Here is a 15,071-nt window from a genome sequence, read left to right on the forward strand (position 1 = left end):
GCTTAAATTTTTGTGACCTGTAATTCTTCATATAAGGTTAGCAATTTCCTCTATGAATTAAGGTCAAATTTCCAGGTGTCTTTGGCTTCCTGCCAGGGTCTCCAAGCCCCTGCCAGGGCTTTGAGACATCCAGGGCATCCAGAGAGATGCTCTGGGTTCCGACAGTTCCACTATATGTTCCACGCATGTAAAGAATCCCAAGGGTTTCCAGGCATGGAAATGAATGTTGTGCACACTACTCATTCAAAAAATGAACAGAAGAATCCTGAAATAGAGAAAGAAACTGCAATCTCTGTTAGAGTTCTGCAGCTTTAGTTAAAAGCAAACAGGGCTAGACTACAGAGGACAAATGTAGACAAGCAGAATAACCTTGTGATCAAGAGGAAAAATACTCACTTTAGCCAGGCAGGATAAATTCTGATCACTTCTTCATCCTTTGGCTTGGCTCTGATGATCCAAGCTTCAGGAACAGATTCTCGGAATACTGAGCCCAAGTTGCTGTCCTCTGCAGCATCATTCCTGTTGATAACATCATCAGAGAGCAGCACCTGCTGTGTAAAGGTCTGAAGCTCATACTCCTGCTGGTCATCATTTATGTAGTACGCCCTCAAAGCAGCCTCCTAAAACACAGCAAGATAAATTAACATTTACTTGAAAAGACACCATTAATACCTATATAGCCATAGACACTATAAATACCTGATTTATGAAATGAACCTTCAATGTATATTCTAACCTCAGAGGAGTATATATATAGCAACAGCAAAAATAGTCAAAGCAAGAGTGAAGTTTTGAAAACAAATTTCAGTGAACATGAAAAAAGAAAGCTTGAGATATTCATGTATTTGAACAAAATCCACAGTATCTTTGGAAAGTAATAGTCATTTTAAGACCAAATGTAAAAATCGAGGTCAAATAAATCTACATTCATGCATGTAAAATTTAGACCACAAGGAAAATGGTGAATTACACTTGACTGAACACAACTCTGCCTACTCAGTCTTCTTGCACTAAGGGATGCCAAAAATTAGTGAGCTTCTCAGCCACAAAGCTGTCCTGAAGCCACACACCTGTGAAGAGGCAAGGGAAGGGCTGTCTTTGCAAGATGCACACAGAAATTTTACATCCATAATGGGCCCCTGCCTGCAGCACCTCTGCTAACACGGATGCTGTGGTCAATACAGCTTGCTTATAAGAACTTGAATTCCTCTTCTCTGGTATTAAAGTGACAGCCTGGTAAAATGTGCTTGAAAGGCAAGCAGCACTCCTAAATATCTTCAGTCCTGTACATAATTTTTTCTTAAAGATCTTTGACATGCAGAACACTACAAACCCTTAGCAAAACTCCTGTTGATTTTGAGGACAGTATCAAGATAAAAATCCTAATAATTTTAGCTTTGTATTGTCAAAATACTGATGTAATACATTCTTCAGACTTCTTTGCCAAGTCTGTATGACTCTGAGTCCTCACCATGCACAATTTTATTGTGAACCACCATATTCCCCCTCTGGGATTTATCTCTCACAGCATGGGGTCTCTGCGTAGACCAGTAAATAAAGAGCTGTACAGCCCACTTGATTTAGAACGGAGTAATTTTTCCATCCCAGATGGAACACTGGAAAAGCTAGAGAGAGGCCAGTATGTGATCAATAACTGATTATTTTCACAGCCAAGGGATGGAGGTAACTATAATAAGCCTTAGTGTTCAAAGCTGATTAACTCAAGTGCAATATTGATGGCTGTCCAAGATAAATACCAAACCTCTACTGCAGAAAAGGTGCAAGATCTAAGGAGCTGGTTATCCTGTATTGCTTGTAACAGTAAAATCAGGCTTCAGGGTAACACCAGGAAGCAGAATGACTGCTTAACAGCTGATGCTGTGGTCGCCATTGTGTTACAGACACATTGTGCTACAGACACATCATCATCCTCAGATGATCTAAAACAGGAGCACTACCTGAAGAAGTCAAATTATGTTGCAGTATTATAGCCTATTCACATATTTTTGTTGTTCAATTATGTTTCTAAAACTTAGCTTTTTACTATTGTAATATGAAACGACATGTATCACACTGGGAAACTGACCCTCACTGGGTATCTTACCACAACTTCTTCATTTTTTGCAATCCTTGGAACTGAAATCAGTCGAAATTGATTACGTTTCACTGCGTCATTCCCATCAAATATCTTTAGTGTTTGTTTACCTGAATGGAAACAATTGTATTTCATTAACACATACCTTGAATCAGAAGAAAACTCATGCTTTTAACCCACTGAAATGTTTCTTCATGGGAATATTCTTTGTCATAGGCCAAGCTTTGAGGCTGAATATTTTTAAATTTTATTTTGTTACTGTTTGTTTAAAACGGGGGTACATTCAGAGAGGAAAGAGGGATGAGTAATCACAGTTTTATCCTGGCTTTTGATATAACAGTTACAACCAGACTGTGTATGCTATCACATCTTCATCCTCAGCATTCAAGACTGCATTGACAAGTTGAACTTCAAGACAAAGTGCCACGCCCTTCAGAATACCTCCCAAAGCACTGCCAATTCTGCGAATGTGCTTCCAAAAAAAGTCCTTAAAATAGCTGGTTAAGTGTACAGGTAATGGGAGGAAAATACAGGGACAACAGAAAAACTGGAAGAAAGAAGGTCCAGCAAATGAAGACCTTCAGCCTTTTCCTGTGCTTCACTTCACAAAAGCCTTATTAAGTCCATGCTCAAACTGTTGAGCGCAGATTGTTACACAGACATCTGTAAAAGGGTGAAGAGTGAAGGCTTTCAGGTTCACCTTTCACAAAGATGGGTTATGACTCAGGTACAGGCTGCTGTATGACAAAGTCTCTCTCTTAAGCAACGTTTTTAAGAGTAATAGCAAAGTGCAACTAAATTCTCATAGAACAGGCAGGTTTTGAGAGGTTTTAGGAACAAATTAATATTACTAGTGCATTACATGCATCCTTACTGCCCCTGGAAAGGAAACCAAGTTACTCAATCCAGACCAAAAAGAAGATTTCTTTAAGATAGACCTTGTGTCCTCTCCTGATCACATCTTTATGAAGACACCTGATGAGCTGCTAAGTTTTGCAGGTTCTTGCAGGTACTCCCCAGAGGTGATGCTTTACAGGAGACATAACTACTTATCACTGACAGAATATGCCCTTTTTATTGCAGTATTGGACTGAACGATTAGCAGAAGTCACCCATTGTACAGCACAGTGTTACAGTCTGATCTTACAATAAATCTGTAAATAAATATGTACACCTGCATTCATCATCAAGTAGTACAATTACCAGAAGCTGTCACTTGCAGTTCTTGGCATGTTAGAAATATTAAGTGAAACCCACATATACCAGCTGTAATGCTCACACAACTGGTTAATCATTCAGCCTGTTAATGCACATTGTAAAGGAGATATGTTACATGCTGGAGCCTACTTCCATGCTTCCCTGACAGCTTGGAAGTACTTCATAGTACAGAATAAAATACAAAGAGCCTTTTGCTGTCAAATAATATCAGCTTTTAGGTTCAATGAAGCACACTAGCAAATTGCCATTTACCACAGAAGGATTAAAAAGGAGAACTGGAACTGGAGGAAGAAAACCACCAAACCACCTCTAACTGATGACTGATAAAAAGCAAGCAAGAATCCAGGCAGAAATGTGCATCACTGTGTACCTCAGTGCTGTAGTGGCAGATTATGAGGAAATAGTGCATAACTACTTAGCAAGGACACTTCAGTGCTAACTTTCTTGAACCACCTGAAACTAATCTGCCTATTTCTGCTTCAGTATATGTTCTCCAACTTCAGTCAAAAGCAGACACCACAGAACTAAAGGATTAACTAAAGGATTATCACTTATGTGTGAAAGCAGTCTTTTAAAAATGAGATTCTAACTCTCAAAGAAAAATAATGATATCTTAATTCTCATGATCTTTATTTCTCCTTATTCTGAAATGTGACAGCTATGCTTGGACTTCTTTTTTAATGTAGACTTGTCCACTTCTTAAGAATATTTCCTCATTATCAATTCCACTGGTAATGGCACAATGTGTGTGCACGTACATTCTCATTACATAACATGAAGACCTCATTGCACAGCAAAGCAGTCCCTAGTACAGCCTCACATCCCGCAAAGTTGTCCTAGTCTCTCCTGGGACAAAATTGGCTATGTTGACTGGTCTAGTGGCAGGTGTCCCTACCCATGTCAGGGGGGTTGGGGCTAGATGATCTTTGAAGTCCCTTCTAACTCAAACCATTCTATGATTCTATTATGATATTCAAAACCTTACTGAACATGACAAGCTGCTCTGAGTGACCTTGCTTGAGCAGGAGGCTCTCTTAGAGAACCTCCATGCTGCCTCCAACCTCAGCCATGCTGTGACTCTTTGGAGAGACACCTGTATAACAGATTATGTAATGAAAAACAGACAGAAATAGAACAAATACAATCACAGAATTATGAAACAGTTTGGGTTATAAGTGCCTTCAAGGATCATGGAGTACAAGAATCCTGACAAGGGACATCTTTCAGTAGATCAGGTTGCTCAGAGCCACACCCAACCTGGTATGATACATTGTGACTTTTCAATTCTTTTTGTTGACATGAAAAGTAGTGTCACTGTGGATTTTCACTTTTCCAATTATCATAGTGGTTGTCTCTGTTGTCAATTTCTTTTTCATCACAATATAAGGAAGATATAAATATCATGAACTCTTACTTCTGAAGTACCCTTGAAACTCAACCATGGCATTGAGGCCACAGCACACATTAGAAAGTGACTTACTCCTTTAAATTCTGCTGGCTCTACGCCAGAATGAGTGGAATTCTTTCAGACACAGATTTCTGTCAGCGTGATCTCCATGGTAACCACAGCATAGACAAATGTTAACCAAAAGACACACTGTGTCCTGAGTGACCTTCTTTAGATCTAACACAACTTGAGAAAACAAGTGAACTCTGGTTTCTGACAGCCCAGCTGATGTTCTGAGTACGAACTATCATAACACTATCAAAATCTCTGCTGTTTTCTCTAGCAATCCAGAAAGTAGACAACCATCTGAGAATAAAAACATTCATCCAAGTTCTAGTACTTGTTTTCATTTGCTGTGCCCTTGTAGTCTGTTCTTATGAGATACTAGTTGTCCTAAGAGAATCCCTAGCAATTGTAACTGGAGAATATTTTATGAGCTCTCCATGCCTTAAGAACAGTCAAAAAACAGTTGGATTGACTCTCAAAATAAACTGGTTTACAAGAACATGTTTAGATCTATGGACCAGTAGCTAAGCTCAAGCACATTTCTTAGATAAGTAAACATAATGCTGCTAATCTGGTAACCATAACACAAAAAACCTCCTCAACTTTATCACTGAAAAATCACATGTGATTTTGTCACTTTCCTTCTCACAGGGGACACCTTTACTGCAACCCAGCAGAAAATGGCTTGCTTGCACATGAGCTTCTGGAAGCACATTAACAGAAGAATAAAACAGCTACATACTGCAATTAGACATCCAGAAATACATTTCTCCACTGAGTCAAGAGCACATCCAACACATGTAAATTAAGGGGTGTCTTACGCCAGTCTGATTTGTCTAACTAGCCTTGGCGAGAAGCTCACCTATAACCACTTCTGAAATTAGGTAAAACTCTTCCTTCCACCTGTTCCAATTTTTAAATATTAGAAAATGATCCAGCTACCGAAGTGACGTCTACATACCCCTACCTAGTGTGTATATATATATATATATATATGTATGTATATATATATATATATATATATAACCACTTGCTAATATGAAACAGATGCACTTATCAAATTGTATTTAAAGGAGTTTTGTAATACTGGCACTTCACTTCTAAATGTCTTTAATCTTTTCCTGTTGGATCAGAGTACACAGTATCAGGACTTTCTCCTGAAAAACACATCATTTTTTTTCTTACCATGGGATACTGAGCTGAAAATAACCTGTTATTCATGCTTACCCTTTCCAAGGGAAAAGTAACTACAAAAGGTTAACTCCAGGCATAATTTACCAAAGTGTGGAATTTGATTTCAGAGGTTAATGTACCAAGTTTCCCTGGGAAAAGGACAAAACAGCATTGGATAAGTTCAAAGTTCATGTTCCCTTTGACTTCCAAACTCCCACGGAGAGGACATGGCTTCTGAAAAGACTTACATGTGGCTTGTGACTGAGACAGGAAAATTATGCGGTCCTGAATAATTTTGTCACTTAAGAAAGCTAAAGGCCCATACTGAGTGTATTTGTGAAAATTACCCTTAAAAGACTAAATTCTAGCAACATAGCTTACCAAGAACCACTCTTCCTGAAACAACCTGTGTTATTTACATGCTATATGCACTTCTTCTCTACTGCTACTTCTCTGAGTGGGGACTATCAAATTTTGGTTTATTTCAGTATTAGGATTCATAACCTACATGATGGCATTTATATATGTAAGAATTATGTATTTTTTTTCTTTTACTGCCCTTGAGAGCCTTTCAGAATCCCAGATTCCTTCCTCCCACTCTTCCTTCCCTTCCTTCTTTCTTTCCCTAGCTCTTTCTTTTCCAACAGAGCCATTTGCAGGTGTGTGCCTTCTCTGAACTTGTTTTCTTGAGCAGCTGAAACTCCCCTAGTTTCAAAACAATTTTGAAGCACAAATCTGTGTTAACACCTGTCCTCCCATTCTGGTAGCCACCTTTTAACCTTCCTTCTCTTAGTTCTTAGAGCCTTTCCAAGCATCTGCTGAGGAACATGCGACATGTTTAGTTATCTGTAAGCAGTTACAGAAGAACATAATGGCCCTTTTTGTGAAAGTTTAAAGTTTTCTTAAGTATCTTTAGGGGAAAAAATCTCTCCCCAAATGCTGTCCTTGCTTCTTGTGGAAAACAGTTTGTTCCTGCTTGCATAATTACAGTGGAGGTCTCCTCTGCACTGTCAGCTGGTTTTGGACAAGACATAAGCAAACTCTAAGCCAACGACTTGGGTCTATCTAATACAAAACCATTTCATCTCTTACTCAGCAGAAGAACAGCAACCTGAACAAAGCAAAACAAGGGCTGTGGAAGGACATGCTGTGAAACATCTGTTTGCTGACAGCACTGAAGCTCCCATTTCTCTGGTAGACAGATTCCTCTAACATCTCCTCCAGAATGGGTTTTCATTGATGGCTGAATTCTGTCCTGCAGTAGATGGACACAGGCTGAATCAGACAGTTCACGTGCAGCCAGTGAGTGCTGAGAGACTCCCACAGGGCACAGAGAGTCCTTTGCCAAACCCACTTGTGTGTCTGTTACATCTATCAACTCAGAAACTGTGCAATCATTTTTATGTTAATTTTATGCTTTTGGTTTCAGTATCTTGGTAGGCTAAATGCAGTGGTCCATTTAACACATTTCAACTACCAGTATTAAGACTTAGATCTTCTAACTTTACATTTCACTCAACAAGCCCACTACAATAGCAAAGTAACAAAAATGAATGTAGACTACTAATTCAAATATTCTTCCAATACTAAACTACAGACTTGGTATCCTTTTCTACTGGCTTCTCTCCTATGGAAAAAGTGTGTCTTTCCACATGAATCTTATTCAATTTGTTCTGACTTGTTTTTATTGCTTTAGAAATATGTACCCCTACATACCCCTACCTCTATAAAGAGCTGGAATTAAGAAAAGCTAAATATTCTGGAATGTAATTGAGCTCAGACACTCTTGAGGGAAAGCATAGCAACATCCCAAAAGACATGGCAGATGTACTAAGTCAACACACAGAAGCAGTGAGCAGCTCCTGCTTGACCCATGTTATTCAGTGGTGTTATCCCGAGTCAGGTGAAAGTGGTGCAGCCCCCTACAGCCATGTCATTGTCATGTTAAGTTCAGCAGCTTATGACACACAGAGAGGCACAACAACACAACAGCTGGCAGGTGAACCTCAATAACTTTAACAGCTGCCCCAAGGTCATCAATCCCATCATCTGGGGGTGGCACACACCAGAGGAGTCCACAGGGGAAGTTCTGTAGGACACCTCACTGACCAAGGAGGGTGCTCAGGTTGCAGGGGTATATGAGATGCATGTGAAAAGCATTCTGGAATGGTACAAGGGTTGTTAGGGGAACTTTAGGAGAGGAATCAAGGCAAGAAATCAAAGCCATTTGGGGAAGAAGTAGTATGGGAAAACAGAAGGATAAGGAGACAAAGGAAGCTGGTCATGTTTACAGAAGTTGCTGGTTAGCACTGCATGGCCATGCCCTGGACCACATCACCACAGTCTGTCCTGTCTTACCAGTAAATGCTATTTCTGACTCTTTTTGTGACTGTGGTTTTAGCTGAGCTTTCTACATCACAGCAAAGTTACTGGACTCTACACTCCAAAATTTGTGAAAATGTATTATGAGAAAGAAATATTTTATGCCACTGTTCTTTTTAAAACACAACCAATGATACTTTACATGACCCTTGAAAATATACCATCTACTGCTGCTTTCTCCAGTCCAGAGACAGTCTGAACAAATGACATATTAAAGTTTGTATGCTGCCCTGAATTTTCATATTTCTTTTCTTCTTTTGGGAAGGCTAAACTAAAGCTGAGCTGAGTCTACTATGATTCCAATGAATCCAGATGAAATATCTGGATATGTAATTTGCTCTTTTTGACAGTCATAAGGGAAATAGGTTTAATTGTTGAAATGTGGAGGTCCTCACACTCAATCACTTAAGCCACTTAAAACACTGGAAAAAGTCAAAGTTGTTTAGACAAACTGCAGTTAGAGCTCTTTCCCATAATATGGAAGTATGGTGATGGATCATAACCTAAAGACACTCAGGAACTAAGAAAGTGAAACAAGAGGATGCTTGAGATCTCTTCTATAACTACTTGATTTGATTGATTTGACTACTTATTGAGCTGATTTTTTAAAAATTCCAAATAGCACTTGCACAATTAGCCTCTTAGTTTTGCAAGAACTTCAGGATTAAAATATTAGTATTTATTGATTTGAAATGTCCTTTTTTACAACAATCCATGCAGCTCCACTAGGCAGCGTGTATCAAGTTGTTCTAATTACTAATATAGATATAAGGGTGGGAAGCTCTTGAATTGCAGTTCTACCTCATCTTCTAAAAAGCAGGAATTTGGTTTTTACCAACCCCAGAAAACTCCACATGCTCAAAAATTTAACTGCAATAAAAAGCAGCCAGTCCAGCTCAGTTCTGTTTACTGCAACATGCCCAAGCCAAAAAGAAAAAAAATTCACCTGATGTCCTCAGCAACATTTGGATCCAGCAAGCACAGAAGCAAAAGGCTCTGAAAAGACACTGCTGTCTGCCCTTTAAATTTGTAGCTTATCTATGGATTATTAACACCATGTTTTCTTTCTTCAATTACCAAGTTTTCTTTCTTCAATTACCAAGAGAAATGACCTGTTTGCCAAGGTAATGAACAGATTGCCACTTATGCCAACCTACCAATGGAAAATATCAAGGAGATATTTGTAAGGCCCTGGACAAATGTGTTGGACCAAAACTTTGGATCTGAAACTAAAACCTAACATTAGAAGAATAACCATTTAATATTTTTTCATAAGGAAATACAAGTTATGATCATATGAATAAAATGAATAAATATTATTATATGAATGAAGAAATGGGTGACTATTCACCCTTTACTAAAATTTTGCTTACTTGAATCGGTTGAAATTTGGATATCTTTTGTTGATCCTTGTGTTGACCCATCAACATCATCATCTTCATCTGTAAAAGAGAGACATTTTAAGGAAGGATTTTTGTTAATTTGCATGGAAAGGAGAAGGTGTTTGTCATTTAAGAACAGTTTCCATCAAACAAGCTAAAACAAAAGGAACCAGTCAGAAAAGCCCACTTTCTTTTTCTACCTTTTTTTTATGATAATAATGCATCGCATTAAAACAGCATTACAAAACCAAATCTGCACTGTCGTGTAGCTATAGTGGAGGCATACATGAGATCCTTACACTATTGGCTTTAATATTTCAACTACTGCATTTCATTCTTTTCTGAAGCCATGATGTTTGACTGTCACCAAAGTATGGATGTTTCCATTAAGTTTTAAATTATCAAATCAATCCAGCCTTCCAGTCAGAAATAATGGTGTTATAAAAGTAATTTACACAACTGAAAAACAAAGTTACTGACACCCAAAGAGATAGAAATTGCCGCTACCCAGAAGAGAACTTTGACAGTAGGCTCATCTCTCTCACTAAAGCTAGGAGCTTTAGAGTCAGAAGATAATGCACCCCTGTAAAACCATACAAAAAATATGAAAAAAAAAATTTAAATAAATGCTGGGAACATTTTGCATTTGCTTCTGTGCAGAACATCCTCATTGCATTCTAATTCCTGACACTCAGGGCCACACAAGACCAGTGCAAATCCAAACGTGATCAATTTTCCTTCTCTGAGGGTAGCAGTAGAGTGCAATGCAAGTGTTCATCAAATAACAGTATTCACACTCACACCCACTGAAAATCCCAGTCAGTCCAGACTGGGATGCAGGAAAAGCCCCCAAAAGATATAAGCCAGGCAACACCTTTGTAAAAACTGTGCCTTGCAGCTGAGGGAGAAAGCAAGAAAACAGCACAAAACAAGTAAGTATAAAATGAAACAAGTAAATGCAGATCTTCAGAGAAAAAGAGGTACTGGGGAAGTCAAAATCCTAAAGCAGGAGAACCTTCCAAGAAGCAGAATCATAGCATGTCAAGAAGGGTACTAGGCAATAGTCCTAAACTTGACACCAGGTAACTCACTGAATATTTGGGTAATGCTTCAAGTGTATACAAGAAAGACCAACAACAATGCTTTTGAGTTGTGGCTTTTAAAATATAAAAAGAGTGTTGAGATATTTCCCCTGTTATAGCTGACAGACAAACAGATCAAGTTTCCAACTGGAGAGAAATTTAGACAGTATGGTCTTGAAACACCTCAAAATAAGAGAAAGCTGAATGCCTTCTTGAATTTCATTCCAGAAAAAATTAAGTTAAAAAAAAACCAAACCAACAAACAAGAAGTAGCAGATATAACTGATTGCTCCCAACTCTCTTCTTTCTCAGTTTAGATGAGAAGAAACTGACTTCTTTTATTACACTTTCTCTTTCAGTCTGAATAGTAGGGAAATCTACACCAACAGCATCTTGGAACTATTCCAGTGAAGTTCAATGACTTTGAAATTTGTTACAATAGGAATCATTTGGAGGAAGGGGCTCTACCATTGCATCCCTGGTAGCTCAAGAGTTTAAAAGAAGTCTCTTCCAACACAGAGATGTTTGCTGAATGTTGGTGATGAAGCTTAGCATTTACACCGTGGCAAGAGCTGCTTCAGACAAATGGTCCCCAGTGGGTCAGAGATGATGGCTGTGCTCATTCACTGCATGGGACAAGTCATCTGGCACTTCCCAGCCACAAGCTTGGGACAAGCTATGCCTGCAGCAGGCATCTGACAGCACTTCTTTGTACCTCAGACTGGTCTTCTCACAATCTTATGAGTGATTGTGGCAACAGAAGAGCACCCTCTGTGCGTGCCACTTAATGAGCCTGCCATCACACAGAAGTGCTAATTATCCTTCAGCAAAGGAGTTCTTCGCCCCCCTGAAACATCCCTAACATGCACACAATCTTTAGCAAGATCTGCCACCCAGAGTCTATGCTTTTCTCCTGGAATAACAGCAGCAACTCCTGGGGCAGCTATCCCGAGCTGCTTCATTGTCAGAGGAGCATCAAATACATCCTAAGAGAGCTGCTGGATCCATGCCACATCTTGGTAACTTTCAGCACATACCAGGAGCTAGTGGGGTTCCATAAGAAAATGAAGATCTGTTCTGTGAACATGGGTAAGAAGAAGGACTAAAAGGCACTGAGCTCCTCAACACAGGATCATGTGACAACTAGTTCAAGACAATTCTTGGCTCTGCCTTTGAGGAAGAATTTGGGCAAAGAAAAAGAGCACATAGTAATGGTAGCCAGTGCTTTTGGCGGTGACCTGCAGACACCTGATCTTCAGCAGGTGACTGAGAATGGCAAACATCCAGCAATGGGTCTTGAAGCAAGGCTTAGCAGGATGTGGATGGTGTAAAAGGAGCCACGTGGAGACACCAGACTAGTACCTGAACATTCAGCATGTAGGTGCTAAACCAAGATGCAAAAAAGCACTGTCAAATATGGAAACTCAGAACAAAACCCTTTATGCAGAGTGCAGGGAAGGTGCTGCACCACAAATATTACTCACCATGTCTTGTGCTGAGCCACAGCTGTGGCTCGCTGACCATGGGAAAAAAAGGAAGATGTAAATTGCTGAGGCAGCAGTTAAGGTCACAGGTATGCAACAGATCTGCAGCAGGAGGAAAGGGGAGCATCCCCATGGCTCGGGCACTGCTCCCCTGGGTATCAGCAGCCCCTCCATCCTGGGAGGCTGCTGCCCATTGGATGATGGGGAGCTAAGCCCAAGGGGCAGAAATTCCCATAGGCCACAGGAAAGAGAACCTGTGTTAGAAATGAGATTTTTCAGGGTGTTGCTATACCATACCTCTGTGACACGCAGGCTAAGGACTATAAAAATACATTCTGGCTTTCCAAACAAGGTGAGTTTTATTCAATTTGATTTTTTCCCCCTTCATATCACAATAAAGCACTGAAAATGGTCCAAATTTAGTAGTGAATATTTCTCCATCCCTATGTATCTGCTTCTGACCAAGCTGATGGCTGCATTCTCTCAATTGAAAGGATCAGACAAACTCTTCCATTAAAGCAATGCAAAAAAAGCCATTCTTACTTTAGAAAACCTCGACTGTGCATAACATGAAATAACACATTTAGCACGTAGCATAAGTACTGAAATAAAAAACTTTCTCTTCTATCTCTTAAAATATTGAAGGAAGAGACTAGAAGGTGTAGCTAAAATTGTGTAGCTTGGATTCTTTCTTAAGCTATTCCATGTTCAATTTTATTAAGAGATGATTTAAAAATTAAAAAAGTGAAAGTTAAGTCTGACATACTAAAAGAACACACGACTGTTGAAGAGAGTAACTTAGTTAGAAAAGTCAAACTGAAGACTCTATTTTAAAGGTTTGTGATTAACTTCTCTTAGTTATAATAACCAACTTTATCTTCACTTAAACCTTTGGGACACTTGTGAAATACCTAACAATAGATCTGAAACAAAGTTCACAGTGAGTCCTACTTCAGCACACAGAACACAGGGGACTTGCTGATCATCAGCTCTCCTCACCAAAACCAAACCTGAGCTCAGAGTAGAAAGCTCAAGAGCAATTTACCAGGTTGAGAAAAGAGCAGTTGCAAATATTTAAATTTCATGAGCTGTGTTATGCCTACCTTTTATTTCCTTTCCTATTCCATTCAAGCAACAGAAGAAAGGTTTTCCAGGTGTGTAATAATCAAAATACAAATGAAAAAAATACTTCCATGTACAACAGGCTTAAAAAAATTCTTGTTCCTAAAGAGCTGTTAAACAAACATTCACTCTAGATGGCAGCACAACATTACCCTGCCTAGACATATGGTATTGTTTCAGCACAGAAACCTTAAAAAGGACAAATGCTTAATCCAAGAGACAAATAAAAGTATCTGTACACATGATATAAGATGTAAGTGTTTCCAGCAATGATAACACTAACACCACAATTTTTTTTGATTTTAAGTTTTCATTATCTTTGTTTCAAGGACAGTGCACAAATTGCCCAGCACCAGTAAACAGAAGTTTCTACATTTTGCACATTCTCCAACCTCTCCCAGAAAAATAGTAAGAAGTTACAATATTGCCACAAAAACCAATAAACATTAGCAATAATATACTTAATTGAATGATGACTCTAGGTTAAATACACTCATAAATTAGTTGCCTTCAACTTTGAAATTTTTACCTGATTCTGTTTGCAAATTTTCCGATATCCGAAAACAATGCAATTTGCTGAAGTTGCGAGAAAACAACTGAACACAACTTGGAGGAAGAATCATATTCCTTAATCTTCCAAAGGTACATTCTGGTGGGACAATTACACAGCAAGCAGCATGAGCCTATAAACAACAGCATTAGTTAAGAACTTGTGATACTCAGTGGAAGTAAATTTATTAATAACAATCTATGACTGAAATTGCATAATTTAGGTTAGGGATTATATAGACTTTTTGTAAATCACCTTTATTAAATGAATGGCACATTTGCCATTCTATGATTTTATTTTTTTAATAGAAACAAATTTAAAAAAAAAAACAACATTACCAGTAACGGGGACGCTTAATATGTCAAGGAACTTTCAAGCATCATGAACCTGTTCTACTACAAAACAAAAGGTTTTTATACAGCTACATGGAGAAGTTTAAAGCTTTGGTCTCAGACTCTGATAATCCACCCTATGTGGATATTTATTGGGGGAAATTGAAAAGATGCACAGGTTATACTGAACAGCTTGGAAAGAGAGGTATCCTCTTATATAGCTGTACCCACTTGCTGATTCTGAGGCAAGACTGTTTTCAGTTTTATTTCAAAAGGTGACTGGATAGTTTCTGCCTTTACACTTTTGCAAATCTTCTGCCTTTATTGAATACACATGCCTTTGTATGTATGGCCACATAACGTTACATTTCTCAGACTGTTCTCAAATACAGCCCCTCCCACCTCAGAAATTATGTCTCAGATTAAAATACAAACTCCACAATATTTTAAAAAAAATCATTGAATCATACCTGAAGTACTGAATAACCTTTAGACTTTTATTTTATATCATTACTACATGGTGTACCTTATCTAGCTTTAAGTAGTAAGTTAATGATTTCTTGCATATACTTTCAGTTCCCACCTCACCTGGTGCTACTTTCACTTTCACCATATTTTAATATGAGGTGGCATTAAGTGGATGGACTAATTGTTATCTGCACTACACACTGTTGATCAGTGTGTGAAAAGCTGTGGTTTCCAGAATTATTATTGAAGGGTACCATCAGCTTGCATGGGAAATAAACATGTGTCATGTGAATGGAAAAACACAGAAACGGATATTGACAGCTTAAAAAA

General features: G+C 38.6%; 1 protein-coding gene across 1 annotated transcript in view; it reads right to left on the reverse strand.

The window, feature by feature from the left end:
• DGKQ (diacylglycerol kinase theta) overlaps positions 1-15,071 on the reverse strand; it is an 88,567-nt gene that overhangs the window by 35,202 nt on the left and 38,294 nt on the right. The window contains exons 6-9 of the mRNA XM_064403677.1: positions 13,921-14,074; positions 9,695-9,763; positions 2,105-2,205; positions 397-620 (exon numbers count right to left, since the gene is read on the reverse strand). Coding sequence (XP_064259747.1) covers positions 397-620; positions 2,105-2,205; positions 9,695-9,763; positions 13,921-14,074 — 548 coding nt within the window. The remainder of the gene's footprint in view (positions 1-396; positions 621-2,104; positions 2,206-9,694; positions 9,764-13,920; positions 14,075-15,071) is intronic.

The sequence above is a fragment of the Passer domesticus genome, chromosome Z (assembly GCF_036417665.1).
Source record: "Passer domesticus isolate bPasDom1 chromosome Z, bPasDom1.hap1, whole genome shotgun sequence".
NCBI classification, from domain to species: Eukaryota; Metazoa; Chordata; class Aves; order Passeriformes; family Passeridae; genus Passer; species Passer domesticus.